The sequence below is a fragment of the Chinchilla lanigera genome, unplaced genomic scaffold (assembly GCF_000276665.1).
Source record: "Chinchilla lanigera isolate Chin_1 unplaced genomic scaffold, ChiLan1.0 scaffold00024, whole genome shotgun sequence".
In the NCBI taxonomy this organism is placed as follows: domain Eukaryota; kingdom Metazoa; phylum Chordata; class Mammalia; order Rodentia; family Chinchillidae; genus Chinchilla; species Chinchilla lanigera.
In genome coordinates this window covers 4,373,647-4,386,375 of record NW_004955425.1, presented here as the reverse complement: position 1 = coordinate 4,386,375, position 12,729 = coordinate 4,373,647, and the positions used below count along the sequence as shown (strand labels likewise).

The 12,729-nt window shown below is 37.7% G+C and overlaps 1 protein-coding gene across 4 annotated transcripts in view; it reads right to left on the bottom strand.

Annotated features, from left to right (window-relative positions):
* The window catches only part of Rnls (renalase, FAD-dependent amine oxidase), a 299,328-nt gene that overhangs the window by 281,572 nt on the left and 5,027 nt on the right, over positions 1-12,729 (bottom strand). For 3 of the 4 annotated variants that reach the window (XM_005385880.2, XM_005385879.2, XM_005385881.2), the window contains one exon: positions 6,105-6,263. The exons of the other annotated variant lie outside the window; for it this stretch is intronic. In XM_005385880.2, coding sequence (XP_005385937.1) covers positions 6,105-6,263 — 159 coding nt within the window. The remainder of the gene's footprint in view (positions 1-6,104; positions 6,264-12,729) is intronic. 4 annotated transcript variants of the gene reach the window in all.

Sequence of the window (12,729 nt, the reverse complement as noted above, 5' to 3'; positions counted from 1 at the left end):
AGTAATAGCTATGTGTTTACTACATGCCCTATACAGTGCACTGAGGGGTGGTGTTTACCAGGAGATTTGAGCATCAGACCTAACTACTTCCATTGGAAGGAAAAGAAAAGAGAACACTTTGTTTCTAAGGATGGGAGATAGCATACCAAATATTAAGGAAGAATATCAATTAGGATACCTTCAAAATGTGCATTCCTTGACTATCGAGGTATAGGGGCAAGATAGAGCACACCCACATAAGTGGTAGAATTGTGTAGGGAGGAAAAAAAAATCTAGGTTCTTCATCTCACCTCTTTTACTTTCAGTGTTTATCTTACATCTCCTCCATGGCCTCTACCACTCCAGTGGGAGAAAAGAGGAAGGATGACAGGTGGTGTAGGGGTCAGTGTGAAGCCCAGCATTTGATCAGGCTGAGGACAGAGTACCACACGAATCTTCTTCCTCACAGATTTCATAATTTAATGGGAGAATATGTTTAGTGAAAAATAAAGATCACAATAAAAGGATCACCTGGTGAATGAACAGAATATCAAAGCAGTCCTCACTGGGAGGGACAGTGGGTCCTAAGGAGTTCTTGTTAAAGTTATGAATTCCCGAGCCCTACTCAAATTGAGGAATCAAACTCTTCACAAAAAGTTCTCCTTACATTTTTCAACTACCAACTTTCAGCAAGAATGAGGACACTCTGACAGCAATCAGTAACAGGACAGTCTAAGACAAGGATGGTGAGCCTCTTACAGACCCAGTGCCCAAACTGCAACCCCAGACCCACCTATTTATCACAAAGGACCAACACTGCAATTAAACCTGAATAGTGAGATTTTAGTTTAGAAGAAACAATGCTTACATTGACATCTTTCATCTTACGAGGAAAACACAATAAAAAAAAACCTTCGATGATACAAACAGCTTTCTATTCAAAGGTGTAAATTTGCATTTTTGCATTCTTTTCCACAATTAATATGATCTTTGTTCCTGTATTCAAGCTGATAATTCGTCAAACCTTGGATGGGAGATTTAGCTCACGTGCCACGAGAGAGGGCTGTGTGTGCCCGCTGCAGCACACAGGCGACAGACTCACCACTACTTATCTAAAACAAAGCGCACATTGGAGATCTGGGTATAACATTAGCTACAAATATAGGATCCAGAACCACACTACTCAGGTTCACATGTCACTTTTAGCAAAAAGGATAGTGATAATAATAATGCCTATGGTTGCTCAGAGTATTAAATAATATAATCTTTGCAACGTTAATACAGAAAAAGTAACACAACTATAGAACCAGCAGGTAAATCATAAAAGGTTCACTATATGGTACATGAAGCTTCCCTATTCCTCCAGCTGGGAGACTGTAATAGTATAGTAAATAATTTCCAAAAGAAAAAAATAAGTAGTTCCAAAGACACAAGGCTGTTCATAGTTTACATAAATGCGTACCCAGTAGCGTACCCTTACTCCTATCACTAACTATGCACTTTGAGGTAAGTTAGTTGATTCTCACGGGCCAAAATTTATGTCCCTGTGATATGTGCTTTTGTAAATTATATTACAGTCATAGTATTTAAGTTCCAATCATCTTCATAGTGCTAGATTCTAAAAAGAATTGCAATATGTACTTGACCCAACTAGATGGCAGTATGTAGCTTTTAAGTGGCTATCTTTCACAGTCATTTAAAGATGCCTAAAATCACGTAAGTATTTAAGGGTCACCAGATAAGGAAGAAAGAAAGACTGACATTACCTAATTCCTCATATAGTACCCATAACTAATATTTATAAGTTAAGAAGAATAATTTTTCTGCAGTTCTCTTTACAGAAGCCTGGCAGAGGGTCCTCAGCCAAAGGAGCCTGCCTTTCACTGAATGACACTGAGGATTCACTGTATGTTTTATCACACCTCGTAAAGACAGAAGAGAGGATTTACAGAATTGCTTCACAAAGTGGCAAGAAAAATTGGTTAAGTGTGTTTGAAGTGAGAGAGAATTGTGAGGGAGATTAATGTTTTTTACTGTAATAAACTTCCAAATTTAAGCATCAGTTGCATATTTTGGTCACACTCTGTACTCATCAAGCAGTAGACATTAAATATGAATGTCTTTTCTTTCTTTTTTTCTTTTTTGAAACAATCTCACTATGTAGTTCAGGCGGGCCTAGAACTTGCAGCAATCTTCCTGCCTCAGCCTCCCAAGTGCTGGGATTTATAGGCATGAGCCACATGTCTGCCCAGCCTGTATGTTTTCTCATATGTCAATACACCTCAGTAGTGTGACTGTTTTTTATAAAAACTCCCACAAGGGCTAAATGATGAGACTAGATGTTCTCTAAGGCCCCCTCCAATTCTGAGTTTTCTATGATTAAAATGAACACTGTTGGCTAGTATCAATAAGGAAAACTGGCCTGATAAAGACTGAGCAATTATACCTCTTTGGAGAAATGTATCTTTCCTGCCCTAAATACCTCCATTCCCTTTGTTTCTCATATTTGAATCCCCTTCTCATTACTTAGTATAGGAATTTTAGCTCTCAGACTCCCTACACACGCTCTTTTCTCGTACTGTCCTATCCTGGAGTTGATTTAAAATACACACAAGGATTTCCATCATTCATACGTGTATCATAATTTTTAATTTGTGTGCTATAGTGTCCTCTTCTCTTCCCCCTTGGGCCAGCATCTCTGATAGTAAAAGTAGATGCTTTTTGCTGCTAGCATCTCACCTGTGTTGAGTGGCAGGAAAGCACTATCTGTGGACTTAAAAGATCCAGGGGATAGTTCACCAGAAACCCTCCTCCATTTAACAGTGGAGAAAATTTTAGGCATCCAACTCCCCACTTCCACCTCTGTTGACTAGGAAAGACATTTGCATGTAAGGGGCATTTCTAAAGTGGCTACTGGTAGATTTGAATCTGTTTGGAAAAAAAATCCTAAGAAATTAACCCCATTCCTCCAACCACACATTCTGTGTTTAAAAAGAAGTTAAAGTCTAATGATAAAGTGAATAATGCTAAACCAACTGCAACCTTTAAAGATGCAGGAAGGATAAAAATAGCACCAATTCAAACGATAAAAACAAAAGACTGTAATATTAAAGTCTTGTCAATACTTCATGTAATATTTTGAAAGGCATTATAATTAGAAATAACATACCAAACGAGAAGTATGTGCCATGGTACTCTTTCTAATCCTAAAAAAAAATCTTCAGATGTACATCACTAGTTACCAGCGCTAATCATTTTTCTCAACCTCAACATTATATATACAGTTTAGCTGACTCACATGAAATTTCTAAAATATGACTGTTTTTGACCTACAAAATGAAAAGGTTGTATAACTCAACCTAGTAATACCCACTACTTAAACCTAGTAATACCCACTATTTAAATATAGCCTTCTGGGAGTGGGGAGAGAGCTCAGAGGCACAGCACCTGCCTGGCAATTACAAGGTCTTGAGTTCGATTCCCAGTTCCAAAAATAAGTAAATAAATAAAGTCTTCTGTTAGCTCGATTTTCATGAGATAAAGTATTGTCAAATAAAAATATCTCATTTTAAAAGTTTGTAAACATATGAATCATACACACACATAAAACATAAAGCCAACAGATACTGTGCAAAAGGAGAGTAGCTTTTAAAAATATGATGCCTTAATTTGCAAATTCTAATTAGCATGTGAAATGTAATTAATAAAATTCTCTGTGCTTAATAACATTCCCCAATAGATGATCAAGAATACCAAGAATTAAAAGAGTCTATTGGTGGCACTACAAAGTCTGATTATGAAATCAAATTTGATGGTAATTTGTTAACTATTACCATATACAACAATAATTTCATCAATTTCAAATAAAGAGATATCTGAAACGGGTTAATTCATTAGGTATAACCTTATTTTTCTTTTTAAAAAAAGAGCAATATCAGTTTATCTTTTTGTTGGAATGAAACTGAGATTTATTGTTTGAAGAGGCAGATGGCAAAATCAGACTAGATGATATGCAGAAACTGTACTTGATCATGAGGTCATTCTGTCCTAGTTTCTTTACCTTTTTTTTCATACATTCCAGCTTTCTTATGGAGTTTCTGAGTCTTAATATTATACACAGTTAAGTTAGGTAGAAATATTACAAGCGGTGTATTGTTGTTTGTGTCTGGATGTCCCCCTAAAGCCTCATGCAGTCAGGGGGTGGGCTTCCGGAGTTTTTTTGATCCATGGTCCAACGCTGGGATTATGAATGTGAATGCTACATCCGCCCTGGGGCAGGTAGTTTGCATACAATAAAAGGGAGGGAAAGATCTTGCTCTCTACCCCTCCTCCCTTTTGGCTCTGGTTGCTTTTGCTATGTTCTGCCTCCATGAATGGTTGCCCTCTGCCATGTGCCACTCTGCCTTGGAGCCAGCTGAGTATGGATTGAAACCTCCACAAACTGTGAGCTAAATAAACCTTTCCTTTCTTAATTTTGGGCATTGGGTATTTTTTCTCAGCAACAAGAGAACACTGATTAAGTCACAATGAGACAGGGTTACACTTTTGAAGGAGTCAGTGCAGAAGATAAGAACACATTAGAACTATGGTGGGAAGCATTTTCCTTGAAGCTCAGGCCTCAAGATAAAGATGACTATACCTACATACATCCCTCAATAATACAATAATGATCCATATTCTACATAGGCATCAGTCATCGGTTGTGGGAATCAGGACCTCTTGACCTATCCCTTCCAAAAAAGGTCCTTATTCTTTCCATATACACTCATTTTGTGGCTTGCTTCGCATTGGATCAATATTACCTAAACAGCTGTACTTGTACTTATTTTTTTTTTGTACTGGGAATTGAACTCAGGACGCTGTGCTTGCTAGGAAGGTGCGTGTGCTGCTGAGCTATATCCTTGGCCTATACTTGTACTCTTATTGGTTGATCCTATCTTTTGTCTCTTGTACCTACCTTGTGATTTTGTACCTAGTTCATAATTTTGCTCTATAAAACTTTCTTTAAGAAGTGGGCTTGTGGACAAACCACTTTCCAGGTCCCCTCCTATCTCTCTCAGGAGCTCTCTCTCCCTCAATAAAATTTCCTGCTCTTAACCTTCACTGTTCCTCAGAATTCATTCTTTGATTTTGGGGAACACAAACACAGTGACATCTAGCAGCTTGGGAGTTATAAAACTGCCCCATATCCACTGGAGTCCTACATCACTATAGCTCCTTTCTTTGCCCTAATCTAGTGATATTGAAACCTAAAATGAATGCTCCCTAGGAAACAGGAAGATCTGACAATTTAAGGACAAGACTACACTGTTCAGGGAAACTTCCTACTTGTCATTTCTCAAGTTGATAAAATGAAAACTGAGTCCTCCATTACATAAATCAAAATTTCTCCAGTTGACAAAACAAAAATTATGCTTTCTTTAAAAATTCTCTGTAACAGTTCAATAGTTTCTCTCCATAAGCATTCTAAAGTAGTGATACCAGACTTGCTCAGTAACATATATTCTACTTATCATCAACCTGTTATATCACTCCTTAAAATAATTTTTTTTTATTTTTAGTATGCAACATTTTTCTTTTTTTATTCAGACAAAAGAATTACTTTTGAATTTTAGCTCCTTTATTATAATTTTGGCTGTTTTACCACAACGTGCCCTCACCCCTTCTCTTGTATCTCTTTTTCACGTGCCCTCACCCCTTCTCTTGTATCTCTTTTTCACAATGGGGCTAGGCAATTTCCTCATGCCAAAATAAATACTTGGAAGGCCATCCGGAGAACAAAACTGTTTGAAACAAAAAGAACCCAAGCAAGAACTAGTATCATAAAAACCTTTTTCTCTCTAGAATGGTCACAGAAAGATTGTTCTCACTTTAGGTCACACCACTGTACATCAATACTGACTTCTTGAAGGCAAAGGCAATAAGAAAAATGTTCAACTTTTAACTGGTTAAAAATTTTGATGGGCTTCACTTTGGCTAGGCTAGTACCAACAACTGTGCTATAAGAGGTCTGTAAGAGATCCAAATCAATGAAGTCTACTCTTTGTCGTGAGAATTATATCAAACTCATATTCTATCACAGGAATTCTATTCCTTTAGGTAGGAACACCGAAAGGTAGACTCACAGTTAGCAAAGTCCCCTTGAAGCTGCAGAATCTGAGGAACTGGCATTGTGAGGACAACAAAATCAAACTGCTCAGGGGAGCCTGTTTCATTGAAGACTTCCCATTTGCCATTTCTCAGGTTGATCTGAGTCACACAATGTCTGAAGTGGACTTCCGCACCTGGTCCAAAAACAAATCATGTTCAAATCATTAAGGTTTTCCATATGAATCAAGGAAAAGAGAACTGTCCTAAACTGGGCCCATCCATGTGAACAAAATGATCACGTGAACTGATCAAATTGTCTTCTACAGTCTCCAGGGTTCTCTTCCTTTACTTTCTTTCTAACTTAGTGGCAATTTCTCATCCCACTCCAGCCTCACCCTCTCCCCTGGCACACTGGGACCTCTGGGCCAATGCTCTGACTGAAAAACTATTTCTACGATTAACAATAATAACAGCAATAGTAACTACAGCTATCTTTCACTAAAAATCTACTAAATGTTAAGTACTTGATATATATTTTATCAATTTATCTCACAGATAAAAACTTATGACATTGAAAAATGTCTGGTGATGATTTGGAATTATGTTCAGCTGACTCTAAATCTCGTAATCTTTGCAGAGCAATTTTACATACATTTCAGTAAAAGTGTTAGCAATTAATTCTTTCTAGTAGGATCAAGAGGAGAAATATTCCCTATTAAAGGAACTAATATCCAGTTAGAGGACCTGAAAAAGGTCTGTGTAAGAGCAATGTAAGTTCTCACCAACAGATAAATACCTTCATTAAGAAGAATCAAAACTAAGAGAAACACTGAATACCTTTGCACATTTTCCTTCTTAGCACTTATGATAAAGGTATTTTAATTATTTGCCCAATTCATTTGATAATTATCTTTGCTTTTAATCTCCAAATCCCGTAAGTCACAAATTATGACTATTTGGTTTCTATGTATAGTAAACAGGATATACAGCTGTTATTGGCACATACTACATGCTTAACTAAATTTTTTTTAAAGGAATAAATTATAAATCATAAACTGAAAGAAAGCACAGCTGGGTCATTAAGTCTCCTTAGTGCTAATATCTCAAATTTCAGTTTTGGAGAAACTTTGATATAAAAACGAATCTATTTTTATTCAGCCTCATGCATAAAAGAAAAGAAATGATAGTAGAATGAGGAATACAAAAGCACATTGAAAGATACTGTTCATCATTTCCTGGGACGTTTTATGTCTGTAGTCACTAAAAATCCAGTCCTACCTTTTCCATTAAACTTCCTTTCTGCAGCTACCCTTGGTCGATATGATTCTTCCTGTTCATGAGGTCCTTTAACTATCACTGCCTTTACTACTCATTCTAACATCAATTCAAAGTATCTGCATGCTTTAACTGTGTCTTATCTTTTTTTTTTTTTTTTTCCGGTACCAGGAATTGAACTCACGACCTTGTGCTTGCCAGGCAGGCGCTGTGCCACTGAGCTAAATCCCCAGTCCCATAACTGTGTCTTATCTATCCAACAGTACTCAAGGATCTTCACATCAGGTCCCAGATCTCAAACTCCTTTACCTCCTTCCTTTTCCTTTGAATAATGCTATACAGTAGTATGCATTCAAAGTAGATTAACCTCCATTTGCAGCAATAAGCATCATTCTGTTCAAAGATTAAAGCAAGGTCTTAAAAACAGTGTTCCAACTTGCCCAAGATGTTTACATTTGGAGAAGGTGCAAATAATTTGCCACTTTCAACTCATATTCACTGTTTTTTTTACTCCAACCAGAGCGGCTCTGCATCACTCTGTTTTATTTATTTAGGATGTCTCCTTCCACTTACCTCACTTACTCACTTAGTCCATAGGCTTGTCCCATACCTCAATGAAATCTACTCATTCTGCTTTCGTTATTTGTAGTTCCATCCACAAAAATATTCCTTTGTGAAAAGCATTCTGTTACTGTTGCCAATGCAACTGTGTGCTTAAAGGGCATTAAAATCCACTGGCCTAGATAATTCTCCATACCTCAGCTGAATGTCTTGGAATGAATCCTAGTGGCCATACAGTGTTCTGTAGGTATACTTCAGTTGCTCTGTAAATGTAAAGTCCAGATCAGCAGCTACAGCAGCAGCTAGTGGGTTGTTGAATCATACCAAATCATACTGAATCAGAAAGTTCAGCCATTAGGCCCAGTAATCCACATGTAATAAGCCTCTCAGACAGACTTTGTACCATGCATGCTAATATGTGAGAATCACCAGAGTGGACAGACAGACTCATATCTAACACCACAACTGAGAAAACATGCATCCCTTCCACAAGTATTTACCAAAAGGTAGGGGAAATGGTGCAGCTGCTCTTATCAACCAAGAATTTTTCCTTTCCAGCTGCTAGGATTAAAGTTTTTGGGAAAGACGCATTTCCTTGTGAAGTAATTCATAATTTTTATAGAAGACCATGTGTTAAAATTTAAAGGCCCAGGAAGTTTTCTTTTTAAAACAGAGAGCAATATAAGTTCTCTCAGGACACTTCTGACCTGACAATCTGACCATGCACTAACTTCTTGCGTAAAACCCTTCAATGGCTTCCTAGTGCGCCTGAAGTCTAAAATCCTTCACGCTGCTTGCCAAACCCTGCACATCTATTTCTGCCTTATCTTGGACTTCATCTCCTACCATTGCTCTTCAGTCCTTGAAAGCTCTTGGAGCCTCCTCCTACTTCAGAACAGCTCCAATTTGATGCAACAAATGCATAGAACTCTCAACCCTCAGCACTTTGCCCAGTTTATTCTTGCTTATTTTGCAGGCATTCATGGAACGTCAGTCCTTAAGAGTACTTCCCCTAGCTCATCTTGCTCTCATTCCCTGAATATGTACACTGGCTTAGGTCTACTCTATTCCATGCTCTCTCATAAGGCCTCACTGGTGGTTCCTAGTACTTATTCTATACCTTTTTTTACATGTACAATTAATATAGTGTCACCCCCATGCACCCACTACACTCTATATTAATAGAGGCAGGGACCATGTCTCTCGTTTGCCACTGTTTTCCCAGCACATGATATTTAAAAAGAATTTAAAAGTCTGCAAATAAATATAAAGATACTATAAGTCTAAGGTTTAAACATTTTATTAAAAGTAAATGTGTTTCTACTATGTATTATTCAACTTTTCTCAACCTTCCTCCATTTTAAGAAGGAAATCCAAAGTAATTTTTCTCCTATAATTTCCCACAAATAGGGTTTAGTGAGCAGTTGCTGGAACTGCTAAGATGGCACCTGAAGAGATGTGAACAATGTCTCATTAAATACATTGTTGAAGGTAAATAAATCATGCTTCACTACCGTTTGTGTGTGACCACCTAGCTTCTCTCAAGAGGACATTACTGTGAATGTGTGCCACAATCCTCTGCCTCGGAGGAATTCTAAGAAAGAACCACACAGGCTTACTTCGCCCACATCAGTTTCAAAAAGAAAGTAAAATGGGAGAAAACAGTAAGAGTAAATATTACCAGACAAGTCACTCTAGTTAATAGTATCTGTACATAAAACCATTTGTTCTAATAAACTGATCCTCTTCATTTTGACAAGTAATAGTGTACATGTTGACTTTCTACATTACTAGTCAATATTCCTTATAAGATAGACAAATTAAAACAAGTAGGGCTGGGGATATAGCTCAGTGGCATAGCACCTGCCTGGCAAATGCAAGGTCCTGAGTTCAATTTCCAGTACCAAAAAACAAAAACAAAAACAACCCAAATAAATACAATAGTCCTCCCCATTGGTAAGCCAACCAAATAAAAGATTCTCACCCTGTGTCCTGGAGGTTAAACCATCATTTTATTAATTATGTCAGAACTTTATATAATTTGAGGCATTATTCAAAAGCAAAAGGACTTGGCTCATCACTCTCCAAATATGTTAGGCAGGAACCACAAGGTGACCAATTGCTCAGATTTCATGAGGAAATGAGGTGGCATTGTTCTTTAACTGTTCCTTTCCAGGGGCAAGGACTAACCTATAAAAGAGGGAAACTAGAGGAATAGGGCACTATGGAGTTGTATTTTTGAGCCACATATCTGTCAAAATGACAGGATGAAATTAATCTTTCACAATGTGGAAAAGAATTTTAAAAAGAAAAAGGAAAGCCCAGTGTTGTGGTACACATCTGTTGTAATTCCAGTACCCTGGGAGGCTGAAGCAGGAAAAACAAAAATTCAAAACTCACCTGGGCAATTCAGCAACTTAGTAAGATTTTTTCTCAAAAGATACAGTGGTGGACATTGAAATGTTTCTTCCAGAACTATTAAAGAGTCAAGAACATCTCTTCAGTGACATTAAAACACCCAGTGAAGACAACTTTGTGTACACCTTCTTGAAGCTGCACATCACTTGCTGGTCCATGGGCTGTAGAAGAGGTGTTGCGTTCGGGGAGAGGAACTTGACCGTTATGAAGTGATACTCAGAGTCTACATCATCCACCAAAGCTGGAGGGTACAGGGATTGTCCACCAGAATAAGGCCCCTTTCAGACAGCTGGCTGTCAGAAAGATGTTTCTTAATGGTGGGTGCAAACACCTCATGCAGCCATACCATGAACAACTGCCTGGAGACCCAGGCTTTCACACTGGCCCTCCATATTACAGGCAGTCTGGCCTTGTTCACACTCTGTTCCTTGAGTGCACAAGGAATGGGAATAGTGCACCAGTAGTGGGTTAATTTTCAGATCCATGATTCCATTCACACACAGGAAAAGGGTCAATCTGTCCTTCATTGTGCCCCAGCAGTGCCTTCTCCTATATGATACAGGTTCTTGGCATTCTTCCATTTCATAGCAGTTGAATACTTGCTGAGTGCTGTATCCCTCTGCCTTCATGAATTTCGTGAATTCATTCTGGTAGGCTTCCACAGTGTCCTTGTCTGTACCAGAAGCCTCACCACATCTTATTAAACTGTAGATGCCACTTCTCTTAGAGAATTTATCAAACTATCCCCTACTGGCTTTAAATTCATCACTTGTTGCACCTGTAGAGAGATTTTCTTGCGGCAAATCATTGTGCAACTTCCTGGCTTTTTCAGAGATTACAGCTTCACTCATGCTATCACCTGCCACTGTTTCTCATTCAATCACACCAAAAATAGGTTTTCCAAATCTTCCAGCACTTTTAGTGTCTTCTGCTTGGTTAATATAGTTACTCCTTCTGCCACATCAGCTCCTGTGATGTAATCTTCATTCCTCAAAATAGTCAAGATTGTTGACGTTACTATCTTGTACTCAGAGGCCAGGTCAGTCACATGAATACAATATTCATGCTTTTCTACAATGTTCTTCTTCAATGTAATGGTTATTTTCTTCAAAACCTTCATGCCATTCTTGCTCTGCATGTTCTTGTCACCTTCATCACCACTCTGAACTTTCTTTTTACCACCATGTTTGCTGTGCACTTTCTTTGGAGCCATGCTGTACTGAATAATTCTGTACCGGACTGGAAGTACTAAAAAGCACACAAAAAAGCTCCACAGCAAATGTGCACAGGCCTGTCTTCAACCAAGATCGTGACTAGTGCAAGCCATGACCACATGTCAGAGTGGGGAACATGGCCAAGGTCATGCTTATTACCCAATTTGGAGTTCACTAACAGAAGCAAAACTTGGCTGAATGCTTCTATTCAGGAACAGAATTGTTCCTGAACAGAAGCGTTCATGAACCAACATATTCCTGTATCTCCAAGCTATTTATATCAACTATACATATTAAAAGTCCATATCATTTCACCTATCATGTACAAGTTTTTGTGTGAGCTACTTAAAATTAAAAATGATCTCTACTCCCAAGAACTTCCAAAGCAAAATAGAAAGATAAAACACATTGTATTCTCCCAAATATCTAAGAAAATAAGGAAATAGATATAACTTATTCAAGGAACGTTTTTCTGCCAGAAAATCAGCCCCAGGAGGCAGAACTTTGGTTCTTGTATCACTGGCACCTAAAACATGTCTAGCATATAGTAAGCATTCAATAAATGTTTACTGAATGAAAAGATATATGTATGTATGTATGCATGCATTCATTCACGTTTATATAGTCCTTAAATATTTAAGGACTTCAGTAAGCATACACATATCTAACTTGGGTCAAATTAAAGTCATAATGGAAAAATGATTTTTAAAATTGATATGCCTATACTATATAAAGCAGATAGTGACATTTCACAAAATGTTCGCTGATGTCATTACCTATGATGGTTAATTTTATGTGTCAATTTGACTGAGCTAAGGACTGTCTAGATATTTAGTAAAAACACTATTCTGAGTAGGTCTGTGACAGTGCTTTTTAGAGATGACATTATATTTAAATTTTAGTAATGCAGATTGCCCTCTGTATTGTGGGTGGGCTTCATCCAATCTGTCGAAAGGCTAAATAGGACAAAAAAGGAGAATTCTTGCCAGGTGTGGTGGGGCATGCCTGTAATTCTAGTACTCAGGAGGCTGAGGCAGAATGATCACTGCAAGTTCAAGGCCAGCCTGAACATATAGTGAAACATGGTCTAGAAGGAAAGAAAAGAAAAGAAAAGAAAAGAAAAGAAAAGAAAAGAAAAGAAAAGAAAAGAAAAGAAAAGAAAAGAAAAGAAAAGGAAAGGAAAGGAAAGGAA